The sequence below is a fragment of the Osmerus eperlanus genome, chromosome 13, assembly GCF_963692335.1.
Source record: "Osmerus eperlanus chromosome 13, fOsmEpe2.1, whole genome shotgun sequence".
Lineage (NCBI taxonomy): Eukaryota > Metazoa > Chordata > Actinopteri > Osmeriformes > Osmeridae > Osmerus > Osmerus eperlanus.
The window spans coordinates 5,025,981-5,042,171 of record NC_085030.1 but is presented as its reverse complement, the minus strand read 5'-3'; the positions used below and the strand labels follow the sequence as shown (position 1 = coordinate 5,042,171).

General features: G+C 46.9%; 2 protein-coding genes across 2 annotated transcripts; one reads left to right on the top strand and one right to left on the bottom strand.

Annotated features, from left to right (window-relative positions):
• Nucleotides 1-62: 62 nt before the first annotated feature.
• LOC134032305 (zinc finger protein 2-like) lies at nt 63-3,385 on the bottom strand. Its single transcript, XM_062476238.1, has 2 exons — nt 3,104-3,385; nt 63-2,315 (listed from the first exon to the last, which is right to left on the bottom strand). The coding sequence occupies exons 1-2, from the start codon at nt 3,213-3,215 to the stop codon at nt 835-837; spliced, it is 1,593 nt and encodes a 530-aa protein (XP_062332222.1). The 5' UTR covers nt 3,216-3,385; the 3' UTR covers nt 63-834.
• A 7,158-nt stretch (nt 3,386-10,543) lies between these two features.
• On the top strand, nt 10,544-15,279 carry rtn4rl2b (reticulon 4 receptor-like 2b). The gene is made up of 4 exons (XM_062476802.1): nt 10,544-10,751; nt 11,763-11,989; nt 12,183-12,416; nt 12,645-15,279. The coding sequence occupies exons 1-4, from the start codon at nt 10,694-10,696 to the stop codon at nt 13,500-13,502; spliced, it is 1,377 nt and encodes a 458-aa protein (XP_062332786.1). The 5' UTR covers nt 10,544-10,693; the 3' UTR covers nt 13,503-15,279.
• Nucleotides 15,280-16,191: the final 912 nt, after the last annotated feature.

The following is a 16,191-nucleotide window of genomic DNA, read 5'->3' as shown; positions in this document are numbered from 1 at the left end:
TGATGGAAATACAGCCTCCAAATATAAATGTACCAGGCAGATATCTGATTCGAAACAGGAAATAAATGATTAGAATTAATTACACAAGAGTAGACAGTAAAGGTTACCAAGAAGCCTTAGAAACACAAACGTAAAAAAACTTCCTTGAAAGAGTCGGCACACGAGGATCCAATTCATAAACTCATTAATGAAAGTATTACATATGTAGGGTGTTCTGTAAAAAAAGAATCTGTAATAATCTCAATCTGCGCACTAGTGATGCAACCATGATTTTGAACTTCAAGGTATGTAGAGGGAGGTGAACTACTGATGGTGTCGACATGACCAAAAACCCAATATGATGGAAGACGGAATGGTTTTGTGCCCCCCCCCCCCCCCCCCTGCGTTGATTAATGTTACACTTATTTAGGTATGTGTTTCACTTGTTGGTTAGTTAACCGATTTAACTACTTGTACTCGCTGTGAATTATATTAATGTGGCTTGTTTTCCTCCAGGTACACTCTAGCACTTTCGAGGATCATGTTGTTTAATTGTAATTAGTTTAACGACATGCTCTTTCTGGTTGTACCCATTGGCACTTATTTGCTTTTCACAATGTATGCTTCATGTTTTGACTACCCGCAAAGTTTTTGGTCTGCTAAATGAATAAATGAGTAAATGTAAACCAGCAGGTCTATTCTCTGCTTGTAAAAGGCCACTCTGTGCTTTCTCGTCCGATGTGCTCGCTCAGGGGGCCGGCTCGAGGGGGCCGGCTCAGGGGGCCGGCTCAGGGGGCCGGCTCAGGGGGCCGGCTCGAGGGGGCCGGCTCAGGGGGCCGGTTCAGGGGGCCAGCTCTAGGGGGCCTGCTCAGGGGGCCGCTCGAGGGCCGGACCTGCTGGCGAGGGCGCTCCTTCCTGTGCGTGCGAGCGGACGTGCTCGTCGTGCCGCCAGCGCTGGGAGAACGCCCGGGAGCAGTGAGGGCAGCTGTGCGGCCGCTGGCCTGTGTGGCTCTTGATATGGTCCTGCAGGAACTTGAACGTGGCGAAGGTCTTCCTGCACACCAGGCACTGGTGTTTGTGCGCCGGCCGGCCGCCCTGCCCCACGGGCGCGTGCTCCAGCAGGTGCTGGCGGAGGCCCTCGGGCCGGTTGAAGGCGGCGCCGCAGTGCTGACAGACGAAGGGCTTCATTCCGCTGTGGATGAGTTTGTGGCGGTCCAGGTGGGATTTCTGGATGAAGTGTTTCCCACAGTCCAGACAGTGGTGTGGCCTCAGTTCCTTGTTGTTGTGGCTGTAGATATGGCGCCTGAGGTAGGTCATGTGGGTGAACTGCTTCCCGCAGTCGTTGCAGATGAAGTCCATCTTCCCCGTGTGGTTCTGCTGGTGGACCTTAAGCGTCATTTTGCTTCTGTAGTTCTTCCCACACTCGTCGCAGTGGAACGGCCTCGCACCCGAGTGACTGAGGAGGTGTCGGTCTAAGGCGGCCTTACACGCCAGAACCTTCTCACAGAAGCTACACGTGTGGGTTGTTTTCACTCGGGTCTTTCTCACGCCAGATGTCTTTGACCTCTTGGTGCCTTGATTTTTGCCTTTTCGCAGAGTCATTTTAGCATCGTTCTTCCTATTTGAATCCTTCTTCGAATCATCGTTTTCCAAATAAACATCCGGATCCAATTGTCCTGTCTTCTTGCTTGTCCTTTTTGAGCCTTTCTTTCTCTTTCCAGGAAAAGGGTCCTGTTCTGTCTCTTCCTCTGACATCACTTCCTCTAGCAAGTCACTCCTCTCCTTATATGAGCTCTTCAGTTTAACCGCCAAGACACTCTCTGGTGTGTTCAACAGGCCACCACTTTCAGACGTGAGCCATTCAGAAGAGGTGTTGCAGCTCTTGTCAGATGTCCTGATCCTTGATCTCCACTGGGTTTCAGTATACATAGTCTCTTCATCCTGGTCCTGAACAACATATCTTTTGGTTGTGCATGAAGTCTCTTCAGTGTCTGTCGCTTGACGGTCAACATCTTCCTCTTCTCTTATGAACTTTGCTTGAGTTTGTCTTGTTTGTCTTTTCCCCATTTTCCTCGTCAACGGGTTGATTTCATTTATCTCTGACTCAAAACCCTGAGGGTTGACGTTTGACCTCTCTTTAACTCTCATCTTTCTGGCGCTACGTTTCTGTGTCCTCGTTTGGGTCATTTCGCCATCATCACCCTCCAGGTCGGCCCCAGGGCAGAAGCCTCGCACCTCCCGCCTCGCACCCTGAAGACGTATTTGGGGGGTCCTCGTCCGGTGGGAAACCTCTGTCCGCTGGGCTGCTTTATCCTTTCCATGACGGGGAGACAAACCTGAGGCACACACACCGGAAGGATACGAGTTAACCCTGTGCAAAATGAACTGAAGTTCTGTCACTGTTCATCCCAGCCAGTCAATGTTGCAGCTGATGTCAGTTCAGAACTAAGTCACCAATATAAATATTGTTTAAACAGATATCTGGTTGTATGATGGACAGAATACTCATTGGACATGTATCCTGTGTGTCTCACGTTTTGTTTCATATTACTTCTACATGCATGTACGACTGTCTTATGACTACCAGGAATCAGAGGTGGAAAAAGTACTAGAATATTGTACTCAAGTAAAAGTACCAATACTTTGATGAAATATTACTCAAATACAAGTGAAATTACCTATCTGAAAAATTACTCAAGTAAAAGTAATAAGTAGTTCATTTAAAAGTTACTTAGTTACATTTTTGTTTTAACTTATTTTAATTAAAGAAAAAATCTACAAATCTATACAAGTGCAATAACAACATAAAACATGTCACATATGACATGTAAGACCCTTATAAATGTATAATGTGCAATTTTAGTACAGAACATCACATAAAACGTTTTCAAACAATCAATTGAAAGTAAAAGTAGGCCTACCATACAGAGTACTTGGAAAAATATAAAATACACAACAAAACTACTCAATACAGTAGCGTGAGTAAATGTATTTCGTTACTTTACACCTCCATGACAATGCCGTTTATCAAACCCCACTCGTATCAGACACAACTGAACATTCAGAATTGGTTATTATTACAATTGGGCAAATAAAACACCCAACGGATGGCTAGACGACCCACCTCCTTCTGTCAACAGCACAGATGTCACTCCATGTTTTTCAGAGAGAGTTGATCCAATATCGGTAACGTATAAGTTCATAAATTTCCACTCTCTATAATCACTTTGAATCATTACTGCTACAGGCTTAGTAGCAGTAATGTGTGGCAATAGTTGTGTGTGTGTGTTTTTTGCTGAGAAGAGAACGTTGGAACCTTAGGAATAAGGACACCCCCAGGAATCTTGTCGGTTCATTTCTTCTTCTTTAAAGTTGTTGAATTTGATTGGCGGATCGCAGCCAACTTAAAAGTGCGTAGTCCGCCATCTACTGTGCAGGAGTGTACTGTGTACTGTGTACTGTGTACGAATGATTACGAGTGTAGGCAACACACTCGTAATCATTTTCCAAAATAAAGGTTATGAAACAAATCTACTTTTCATTATTTGAAAATAAAAGTAAACTTTCTTTCCCAAAAGGTCTAGTCAAATACACGGGAAACAGTTCCAACAACAGCCTAAACAAGATAATATAATTAGGCTATATCAAGCCCGAAACATCATTCAAATCAATGCATTCAGAAAAAACTAGCTCTTGTGCATGCATAACATACATTTTCAGTAATGGCAGAATAATTAAAATATGTAATAGTGATATGTAATTCAAATGAGTATGGGAGATGTTTAACTAACTTCTACTGATGTTGACTGTGGCTAAAGAGGTGTCTCTGAGATAACTAGCTCCTGTAGTATATTGGTGTATTTTAACTTGTATAGTTGTGATACTAATGTCAGCAATCTGTCCATGAAATTGTAACCTGCTTTTCGATCAGTCATTGTGTCTTGTGGTACATACGTTTAACCTGTGAGAGTTTCAGATTGTAATTGAAATTGTAGGGAAATACTTTGTTTAACATGATCTTCTCTTCGTCATTAGTCCCACATCACGTTAGTCTAACGATAAATAACAGGTCGGAGGGCTCCAACCTGGCGGTGGCGCAGTCAGATTTAATTGACCTCTGATTTGGGGTATTACATATTTAGCCTTCTTACGTGATACCTTGCATAAACTACTTGTGGTACCTGCCTTTCTCTTGTTTTACTTATTACTTATACTAATCCAATAACACATTAGCGAATGCTCACTATAGCTGCACATTGTTTGCAGTCAAATGGGCTTCATGATGTCTTCTACTGACATCAATGGGTGCATCTGTGCCACTAATGCATACAAGTGTGATACAAACAGGTGAGAAAACATAGATAATTGGATATGGAGTGACATCTATGTGGGCGCAGTCTGCCTGAATGTGTGTGCATGTGTGTGTGTGAATGGTGACAGTATCTATGCTCCTGTCTGTCTGCGTCATCTGTGATCACAATCCAGTCATCACAATGTAAAAATAAACAAATGAATGGGTGACAGTAATAGGGAAATGGCGGGGGGAGAGGGGGAGTTATAAATACTTTATTCAGTGCTAATGAGGTGATGTGGTTCTGTCTATTCCGGGTTTCTGGCAGAAAGAGAAAGAGAGGAAAAGCATCTTTATGACACAGGCACTCACACACCACTTACACACACACATGCACTCACACACCACTTACACACACACATGCACTCACACACCACTTACACACACACATGCACTCACACACCACTTACACACACACATGCACTCACACACCACTTACACACACACATGCACTCACACACCACTTACACACACACATGCACTCACACACCACTTACATAGACACATCCTCTCTCTCTCTCACACACACACCCAAACTCTCTGTGACACACACTCTCACACTCCCACATTGATATCAGACAGACAGAGATGTAATTAGTAAGTGCTCAGTTATGTCACTCAAGAAGAGGAGCTGTGTGTTTTCTCTCACCTGGTTCTCAAGGCCTGCTCCATGTCACGATGCATCCACAGGATCTTAATGACTGCCTTGCACAGGTTGCTGGTGCAGGGGTGTCAGAAAGGGGGAACAACTTGATCATTTAGACAGTTCTGAGTTTAGATGGGAGAATGGGTAAGGCTTTTAGCACGCTACAGATACCAATTTATTTTGGATTTTTGGTGCTTGATTATCGGATGTGTTAGTCTAAAAAGTAATCATGGGCATCGTTCTGATATTTGATCACTTTTCAAGCAATGGATCTTGGATCCACTTGATCTCCAACATGATCTAATGAGCACAGCTATAGAACTTTCACACTGCAAATGTGAAGCACGTTTCACAGTGGTGCAAATCACATCCAAAACAACACTCCCAAAAATGTGAACCTCTTTTAAATGTGTGCACAACGTCTTTGCACGATGGTCCAATCAACACTCCTGATTCAAAAAAGAACAGCGCCATGCAAGCAGATGAGTTGCGACAGAAAACATATTTTGATCGACAAGATCCAATGGCATTGCGACGCCTTTTTGGACACTGCTTGATTTTGCAGTGATGTCTTTGTCGTTGTTATGGTTTGTCTGGTTCGTACTTTGTATGGTCTGCATGTAGAGTACATGGGATTGTGAAGGGAAAATGGAAAAGAAAGTGAAAAGGCTCCTGTTCCTGGACATTCAGGCTCTTTCGTGACTTTCTCTCTGCATTAGTCATCGCTGATCAAAATTGTTTTCTGAAACAAAGAATTCAGCCCATGTTGTGATGCCTCTATGTATGTAATAGCCTACTTTTGTTTTTGTATCAATTAAATGGCATAGGCATACAAACGGTGGTACACTATGTTAAGGTACTGTGTATTGCTTCACAATGTGTGCTTCATGTTTTGGCTACTCGCAATGTTTTTGTGGCTATCTTGTTGTTATGATCAGTGATCTATGCACTTTGTAAAGCTCTCTCTTGGAAGTCGCTTTGGATAAAAGCGCCTGCTAAATGAATAAATGTAAATGTAGTTGTAGTTAATGTTTTTCAGTCAATTGTGTAGCAGTTTATTGAAAAAGTGTAGCATTAGATATGTAGTTGTTTTTTTGATGGAGCTGTTTGATTTTGCCACGTGTTGTGTTTTTGGAGAGTTTGCTTTAGTTTCAAGCTAGCGATAAGGGTTGTCCAGGTACAGCCTGTGTCCAGAAGGACATCCACCTCACTCTCCTGTACCGCACACGGCCTCACACTCCATGACCCCTCCTGTACTGCACACAGCCTCACACTCCATGACCCCTCCTGTACCGCACACAGCCTCACACTCCATGACCCCTCCTGTACCGCACACGGCCTCACACTCCATGACCCCTCCTGTACTGCACACAGCCTCACACTCCATGACCCCTCCTGTACTGCACACAGCCTCACACTCCATGACCCCTCCTGTACCGCACACAGCCTCACACTCCATGACCCCTCCTGTACTGCACACAGCCTCACACTCCATGACCCCTCCTGTACTGCACACAGCCTCACACTCCATGACCCCTCCTGTACCGCACACAGCCTCACACTCCATGACCCCTCCTGTACCGCACACAGCCTCACACTCCATGACCCCTCCTGTACCGCACACAGCCTCACACTCCATGACCCCTCCTGTACCGCACACAGCCTCACACTCCATGACCCCTCCTGTACCGCACACAGCCTCACACTCCATGACCCCTCCTGTACCGCACACAGCCTCACACTCCATGACCCCTCCTGTACTGCACACAGCCTCACACTCCATGACCCCTCCTGTACTGCACACAGCCTCACACTCCATGACCCCTCCTGTACCGCACACAGCCTCACACTCCATGACCCCTCCTGTACTGCACACAGCCTCACACTCCATGACCCCTCCTGTACCGCACACAGCCTCACACTCCATGACCCCTCCTGTACTGCACACAGCCTCACACTCCATGACCCCTCCTGTACCGCACACAGCCTCACACTCCATGACCCCTCCTGTACCGCACACAGCCTCACACTCCATGACCCCTCCTGTACCGCACACAGCCTCACACTCCATGACCCCTCCTGTACCGCACACGGCCTCACACTCCATGACCCCTGGCATGCTGTATTACCTCTCCTGTCTCTTGTTACATCTCTTCTCTGTGCTTTCTTTCTCTCTCTCTCGTTCTGTTTTCTGCCATCTTTACTTTATCCTTCTCTTTGACCATGTTTTGGTTCTTTCTTAACGACATGTTAACAAAGAACTCCCTCCCTCCCTGTGTTAAGGTCAGTTGAAGCTCCTCAGTGGGAAGGGAGTTCCCTCCTTTTTCAGCCCACCGACTGACAAGCCTCTTCTCCCTCAGCATGGAATAACAGTCCACACAGTCCACATGGCCAAGCCCACACAGAGACTCACTGTGTGTCTTTGTGTGGGCTTGTGTGTGTGTGTGTGTGTGTGTGTGAGAGAGAGAGAGAGAGAGAGAGAGAGAGAGAGAGAGAGAGAGAGAGAGAGAGAGAGAGAGAGAGAGAGAGAGAGAGAGAAGACGAGAAGAAGTGAGGGTGAAAGAAAAAGATGTGATACATTCTTGGCCTTATGCCTTATGTCCCTGGGGGTACTGTATATTGGAATGTGTGTTTTCCAATACATGTGTCTTTGCATGTGTCTGTGTGTGTGTGTGTAAGAATTCGTCAACCTGTGCCAACCCACTTGAAGACTCATGCGATGTCTCACTCTGTTGTATGTGTGTGTTTGGTATTTAAGAGAAATCAAAGAAAGAGTAGGAGTTCTACAAATTATTTGGCCTGAGTCTTTGTGTGTGTGCATGTGTGTGTGTGTGTGTGTGCGTGTGTGTGTGCGTGTGTGTGTGTGTGTGTGTGTGTGTGTGTTTGTAAATGCATGTGTGTGTGTTACGTATGCGTGTGTCGGGGGCTGGTGGGGTCAGCATGTGCTAGAACAGACCTTGCAGACATTCTGTGTTTACACCAGTTCAAATGCCAGTGTGCTAGTGAGTCACATGACCAGAGGAGAATAAGAGAGGTGTGTGTGTGTGTGTGTGTGTGTGTGTGTGTGAGAGAGAGAGAGAGAGAGAGAGAGAGAGAGAGAGAGAGAGAGAGAGAGAGAGAGAGAGAGAGAGAGAGAGAGAGAGAGAGAGAGAGAGAGAGAGAGAAAGAGGAGAAGATGTGGAGGTGGTGATCTATGACTACTTCAACAGGTCATCAACTATAGTAGTGTGCCCTAACCAGGGTCGGACTGGCCGTCGGGAGAGTCGGGAGATTTCCCGAACGGCCGGTCAAACGGGCGTGGCATAATGAAAAAAATATAGAACAATAATACACGGCCATGGGCCGGTCTGCGTTTCAAAGTCCCAGGCCGTTTTTCAGTCCCAGTCCAGACCTGGCCCTAACACACACACACACACACAAACGTATAACACATATACTGCCGTACTCTCTGTCATAGACAAGCACTATTACATTACATTTAGCAGATGCTCTTATCCAGAGCGACTTTCAGTAAGTACAGGGACATTCCCCCGAGGCAAGTACGGTGAAGTGCCTTGCCCAAGGACACAACATCATTTTAGCACAGCCAGGAATCGAACCGGCAACCTTCTGATTAGTGGCCCGACTCCCTAACCGCTCAGCCACCTGTCTCCCGACTATTACACACACACATGACACAGACATGTCACAAGACACAGACAGACTGGCCAATGTCTGGGTATGACATTGAAGAGGGGAGGGGGGTCTGACAGCCTCCCTCTGTCAGCTGTTGAATCCAACTGGCACACACACACACACATATACATATACACAGGGAGAAATACACACAAACACCCCAAGATCTCTGTGGCCCCCCATGGTGACACCTAATGCCAGCCTGCTGAGCAGACTACCACCCCCAATCCATGGAAGGGCCAAGGAACACTGAGCTCTCAGACACACACACACACACCAAACTCTCTCTCGCTCACACACACACATGCCCCACACATCACACACACACCTCTCTCACACACACCACACGTCCCCCACACACACACCTCTATCTCTCACACACACACACACCACACACACCTCTCTCTCTCTCTCTCTCTCTCTCTCTCTCTCTCTCACACACACACGCTTAAACCTCTCTCACACACACACACACACATCTCTCTCTCTCACAAACACACATGCCCCACACACAAACATCAAACACACCAACCTTACACTCACAACCCCCCCCCCCCCCGACACACACACACCTCACACATACACACACAAACCTCACACATAAACACACAAACCTCTCACACGCTTACACACACACAAACCTCACACATACACACACAATCTTCACCTCCCCCCACCCGTCCCCCACCCCCATAATACACCTCACAAACATACACACAGAGATGTCATCTCTTTACTTATGTCATGTACTGTACACAGCTTGCAGTCAAAGATGACCTTACAGTGGGCAGACTGTGTGTTATTGTTCTACTGGTTACCTTCATCTCATCGCCATGGGGAACAGATGGTGTTCATCACAGGGCTGAAACAGCCTCGACCCCGAGTCACTGAGAGGACTCAGTACTGACTCAACCCATCCCACCCTCAGTGAAACATTCTAGAAAACACTTGCAGAAAGCACAACCCAAGCACATAGGCACACTCAGAAACATTTCAGCAAGTTTCCATAATCGCTGAAATATATGTGAAATTAACCAGAACAGGGCCGTTCTATTTTATTTTCCTATTTTTCCAATGTCTTGTTTATTTTATATTAATTATTCATCTCGTGATCAACCGTTGTTTGTCTATAATTAACCATTTCTAAATAATTAATCATAAGTTTTGATTGCATGACCAGGCACAGAATGTTCTGCAAAATTACACAAATAAACCTGTCAGTCTCGCGCGTAACGGCGCGTATAGGGTGATTTGACAGCATCTTTCTCAGCACATCAGCGCGCTGAAAGTTTGCGCAGCTTCCGTTTTCTGATGCATGAAGTAATCTGACAAAAATAGAATATGGAGGTGACAATCACTCTGGTGTATAAAATGAATAATATGAAAATGTATGCTTTGTATCAGGTCATACCTACAATTCATTCGGGCAATAGGTCCGCATACTGATATGGCCCTGTGGCGTTTAATCATTTAAAAAAAGTGTTTTGTTCCATCGCTTAACTTGAATACACACAGTCAGATTTGTTTTAAATATAATAGTGGTGCCCATCTTACTTGAGCATCATATTCATTGAGGTCCTTTGTTTGTCTTTTTGCAATGTTGCTATCCAAGTTGGACATGAGTTCATTGTTTTTCGGCCAAATGCACTTTCCCACCTCCTAAGTTTCTCCTGTCCCCCGCTGTGCGTTCCGACTCCCAGTGTGTGGCTCTTTGGAATACTGCCCTACACTATCAGTAGGCTACCGCACTGTCAAACACGCCCTTTCTGTAGTTTACTGTCGCTTCCTCCGCTGGGCAACTCATCCCTCCATACCCTCCCCTTCTCCCCGCCCTCGCGAGTCTGACCTGCACAGTGACGTAGAGAGAATCCTCCGCTGCCCACAACCGTGGGCGCGAGCTCATCGCAAGTATAAAGTGGATCCCGGGATTCTGTCCACCACTCACTCAGTCGCACCGACTCGTTCACCAGAGCTGAACTTCAGCGGAGATAGCAGGCAGTTTCTCGCAACTCAGGCTAACTCGCTTTCGGCTTTGGTTCGAGATGGAGACCCACTCGACTGCGCGGTGCCCTCGGAGGTCCTTCAGCCACAACTTCAAGAGTGAGTAAACCTTGACATAGATGTTCTTAGGCTATAGTTTCAAATCTGTGTTATTTTGTTTGTTTGTTTTTATCTAATTTTGTTTGGTGATTTTGTTTTATTTGAAACCAAACAGCACTGAAATATTTGCATGTTTTGCTGGCAACTCTTCTGCATTGAAAAGTATGTGAATTGACATGAAAAATCTATGGAAAATAAATCAACATTTAATTTATATTTCTAGAGCTTTTGCCCCTCTACTGATAGAATGACTTTTTGCGCACAGTGTAATGTTTCATTATTACGATGTTATTAGGCTTATTTGTTTGTAAACCATGTTTACTCAACTTAACATAAGTTGTTGCAATGTCTTGGATATCACTGACTTTTATTAAGCAAACAAGAAATTCGGGAAACGATGTAGCTATTTCAGACTAGCGCACATGCACACCTGTCTATCACGCACGTACATTGACCGTGCGGTTAACGGGTCAGAAGGTGGGTCGTTGGAAAATCTTGCGCCTGAAGAATGGGGAACGTGATTATTTTTTAATGCAATGTACATTTACCACTTTGTGTCCCGTTATCCGAGCTTGCCAAACCGCTGCTTAATAATTTATGCCGAGGAAAACCGATCCGGGACCTGTTTCCATGTTTTATGCGTGGTCGTACACCGTAACCACTTTAGTATTCAACCTTTTTTGTGTGTCGTTGGCTCAAGAATTTAGTCTACCGGAGGAAGAAAATCCGTTTAACACTTGGCTCGCGTGATGAACGTGGCTTCCCTTACTCTAGTTTTTAAATGCAAATTGTGAACTTGGCAAAAACTTCGAGAAACTTGTAGATCTGCATGAAGCATCAGTGAAACATGATCCGGTCATGAAGAATAGACTGACGATTTCTGTTATCTAATTTATAATAAATGAGTTCTGGTAACTGGTGTTCAGAATATTCAGCTTGTCCGGCTGTGATCCAGGGAAGACCTTTGTGCGTCTTAAAATCAGCATTAACCTGTTGTGTCTGTGTTTGTAGGTGGACTCAACTTGTGGCTGGTGCTGTGGTTGGTGGTGGTGAAGCCGGGCGGAGCAGGGGCTTGTCCGAGGCTGTGTGTGTGTTACACCACACCCATGACGGTCAGCTGCCAGTCCCAAAACTACACCAGCGTGCCCGTGGGCGTGCCCTACGACTCCCAGCGCGTCTTCCTGCAGAAAAACCGCATCACGGAGCTCCGTGCTGACTCTTTCGGCTTCGAGACTCAGGTGAGAACCCTTGCCTCCCTCTCTCTCTCTGTGTGTGTGTGTGTGTGTGTGCAGCACTGCGTTACATAATGCATTTCGCTGATCGATGAGATGAGTGTCTCCTCACTACTATCATGCCTCATTATCTTCTCTATCTCCCTACTCCTTGCTCTGCCAACCACCCACACACACACCCACACACACACATCTGCAGGTCCTGTGGCTCTACTCCAACAACATCACATGGATCGAGGCTGGAGCCTTCAGTAACCTGCGCGTTCTAGAAGAGCTGGACCTGGGAGACAATCCGTTGCTCCAGCGGCTGGAGGGCGGGGCCTTCCGGGGTCTGGAGAAGCTGCAGAGCTTGTTCATGCACCGCTGCAAGCTGGCCACTCTCCCTCACGACCTCTTCCACAAACTCTACAGCCTGCAGTTCCTCTACCTGCAGGTAGGGGCAGGATATACACATATACAGACACGCACAACCATACAAGCACGCAAACAAACGTACCCACGGGATGTGTTTTCAAACAATCTCACGGAGAACATACGGATTCCCACACAAACAGGATTTGATTTCTAACACACACATACACAAATACTTGCAGCGGCGACTGACCCACAGTCACAGGAAGCTGTTAAAGTGTTTAAAGTGTAAAACTCCCTCTGCCTGCAGGAGAACCAGCTCCACTTCCTCCAGGACGACCTGTTCTCCGACCTGGTGAACCTCACCCACCTCTTCCTGCACGGGAACCGGATCCGCACTCTGTCCGAGAACGTGTTCCGCGGCCTGGTCAACCTGGACCGCCTCCTGCTCCACAACAACCGCATCCGACAGGTGAACCGCCGGGCGTTCCGTGACCTCGGCCGCCTGACCATCCTCTACCTGTTCAACAACTCCCTGTCCGAGCTGCCGGGCCAGGCCATGAAGGACGCCAAGTCGGTCCAGTTCCTCCGCCTCAACGGCAACCCCTGGTCGTGCGGCTGCGAGGCGCGCCCCCTGTGGGAGTGGTTCCGTGAGGCCCGCATCTCCTCCTCCGAGCTGATGTGCTCCTCCCCCTCGCCCCGCCGCGGCACCGACCTGCGCTTCCTGCGCGAGATGGACTTCGCCCCCTGCCCCCTGCCCGACCCGGGATCTCTGGCCGGCTCCACCACCACCACCTTCAGCACCAAGACCCGCTGGTGGTTCTCCAAGCACAAGCCCATGGCGTCCTCCAAGGGCATCTTCCAGAAGAGCTCGGAGACGGTCAAGGCCTTCCCCTTCTCCTCCGTCAAGCCCCACCACCCCTCCAACCCGTCCTCCACCTCCTTCTCCTCCTCCAAGTACGAGCTGACCGAGGAGGAGGTGGCCCTGCCCACGCTCGACGAGGAGGAGTACTGGGCCAACTACGGCAACGAGGACGCCTCCATCCGCTGCTTCGAGCTCGAGTGCGAAAACCCCGACCTGCCCTCCTCCTCCTCCCCGACTCCGTCACTCCTCTCTCTCTTCTCCCTGGCGGTACTGACTCTCTCCCTTCACCTCCTCTTCGGCTGAAACCCCCCACCACTACCACGTCAGGCGCCGTTTTCTCCACCTGTTTCCTTCCCACCTCTTTCTCCTTTACTCACCTGGATCTTGAATCCTTTCAGTTCCTCCCCCTGAACCCTAGGGGGTGCTCTACACTGATGCAGGAGACAGGCAGGCGGTAGGGAGTTGCCCTAGAGGGGCGTAGCTGAGGTGCAGTATAAGAAGAGATGGCTTTTGATTGGTAGACCACGCTGCTGATACAAGCTCATTAGAGTAGCAGGTTGTAGTGCCATGACGATGCTGATGATGAAGTGTTATGGGGCACAAGGCACCTCAGCCAAGCTCAGACACGCTACGCACACAGACACACAAACATTACGCACAACTCACAACCCACACTCAAACACACTTTATCCTGTACACAGCTCTCTGTAAACGTGTGAGGTTTTAGGAATTCAAGCACCACAGCATGTACCGGCAGCAAACAACGCAGGCGTTGGGATTTTTTGTCTCCAGCTATTTTGTACGGCGCCCAGCGCCCACAGGCATCCATCACAAACACTGCTTGCTGCTCTGCCAGGAAAAGACCTACAAGATTTGACAGCCCTTTTCTGTCTCGGTCTGATGACATCACTCTGCTCACTGTCGCCGACTTTTCGCCCTGTTCTTTTTAACCTTAGAGACCTCGATTGCTAGGGCAACAATCCGACCACACGATCAGAGGAGGAGAAAGAGAAGAAGTCAGGATGTCGGAATACAGATTATGAACCAATCAGGGACTGTTTTAGATTAATATAAAAATCTAAAGTACAGATAGAAGGTCAGCGTTGATGAAAGTCAAAGATAAAAAAGTACAAAGTGAGATCATTTGAAATAAATAGAGAGAGCTACAAAAAGCGAGAGAGAGGTTTCGGAAGAAATCCTGACAGCTTAGGTCAGGGCAGGGTGCCATGAAAAATGTGGTCTCTTTTCCAAACTGCTGAGATTAAATCTTGTTATTCCTGCACACGCCTGTGATAGCTATCACACTGTACATATTTTGCACTGTACATAGCCATACACTCGTGACATATGGTACATACATGACACTGCTGTGTAGTTTAGTGTATGAAGCCCATGCTTCAAACTTTTTAAAGGTTCGTTCTGGATCTTTTCTTTAGGGATTTTTGCCATGGCAAGGGTCTCTGCAGTATGCTGCTCTGCAGTATGCTGATTCACATTCAGATTCAAAAAGTGGTACAGTATGGAAACCTGTAGTCCTTCTGTCTATCCCTTCCTCCCCCCCCCCCCCCCCCCACACACACACCTTTTACACACCACACACGCACGGACATATTTGTTTTAGAGTGTTGACAGAGTTTGTGTAAAACTGTCTTGAGAGTGACATTTTAGATTTTTGTGAGTCTGAAGAGGGAGTACTGATGATTCACACTCTTTACGCACACACGCACACACCCATACATGTGCTATGTATAACATTTTGCTAACAAGCTGTCACCCTTCTAAATTATATGATAACAAGCTTGAATTCTTCATTAGCCCCGTTGGCATGTGGCCATACTAATGTCTGGCGGAAAGATAACAATGTAATCTTTCACTCCATGAATGATTGAATGATGAACTGATTCACACCAAACCTCACCGAGTGATTGCAGGCATGTTGGGTAATGATGCTGTTTGTGACTCCTTCCACCCCTTTGACTGGAACCAGAAAGAAAACTGTGAACTGTTTCATCTTTTATTTTCAATGGAAGCTGTGAATAAACATTTGTACTACAAAAACAAAAAGGTCTCTTTGGATTTCCTTTACAAGGCCATTAGTCCAAGTCCATAAGAAGAGCCAACACAGAAAGATCATAGACACACCCATGCACATACATGCATTAATGTAACCTCTCGTTCCCACAAGAATAGCTTTAAAGAGACCAATACTGGTCTAAGAACAGGATGTTGCAGGGAGAGGAGAGCAGGGAGAACATTTGACCTAGTCTCAGGTGTGTTTAAGGAAGGTGCTGCAACCTAACCCCTCCGCGCCTGCCAAGACAGGACTGGCAGAGGCCAGGCTGCAGATAAGAGGACGCTGCCGTCAGCTTCTCCTGCCTAGCTATTACTGAGCCAAACCTAGAAGCTATTAAAGCTATCAAAGGTATTACTAAACTACTGACAACAATGTAGAATGCTCATTTAACTGTACCGTGAACTAACGATGATTATCAATGTGATTGGCTTGCAGCTTTGCATGAAACACTTTTACTTAAAAAAAAACGGGTTGGAGAAAGTCATTCATACGACACTGAAAACCTCACCTGTCCATTGAAGTGATTAGTGATGAGTTTAAACAGTCTAAATGTTGATGGACTAAGGACAAGGACGGCTTGGTGGCTCCCTCGCTGACAGATGGAGAAAAAGAGCAGGCTGAAAGTGTTCTTAATTACGACTTCATCTTAAACCTTAATCTGCTTTAAACCCTCAAAGTTCTTTTTGGAAGTTGGACTGTGTGTGAGAGAGTGTGTGTGTCTGTGTGTGTGTTTGCGTGTGTGTGTGTGTGTAAGGGGAACAGTTGGCATGAGTGTCGACAGCTCTAACACAAATCTCCATCATCTTCCTCTCCTCCGTTTTCTCCACACCTCCTCTCCCTTTTCCCCCATTTTAGGGTCCTTCACACTGACAGAAGGCAGCTATATTGAGGAATGACTTATTAAAAGGCGGGGTCCGT

Coding starts and splice junctions, on each gene's coding strand:
- LOC134032305 (XM_062476238.1), bottom strand. CDS start 3,215: ATGATTCAAAGTGATTATAGAGAGTGGAAATTTATGAACTTATACGTT. Junction 2,316..3,103: donor TGTGCTGTTGACAGAAGGAG/GTGGGTCGTCTA, acceptor TGTGTGCCTCAG/GTTTGTCTCCCCGTCATGGA.
- rtn4rl2b (XM_062476802.1), top strand. CDS start 10,694: ATGGAGACCCACTCGACTGCGCGGTGCCCTCGGAGGTCCTTCAGCCAC. Junction 10,752..11,762: donor CTTCAGCCACAACTTCAAGA/GTGAGTAAACCT, acceptor CTGTGTTTGTAG/GTGGACTCAACTTGTGGCTG. Junction 12,417..12,644: donor TGCAGTTCCTCTACCTGCAG/GTAGGGGCAGGA, acceptor CTCTGCCTGCAG/GAGAACCAGCTCCACTTCCT.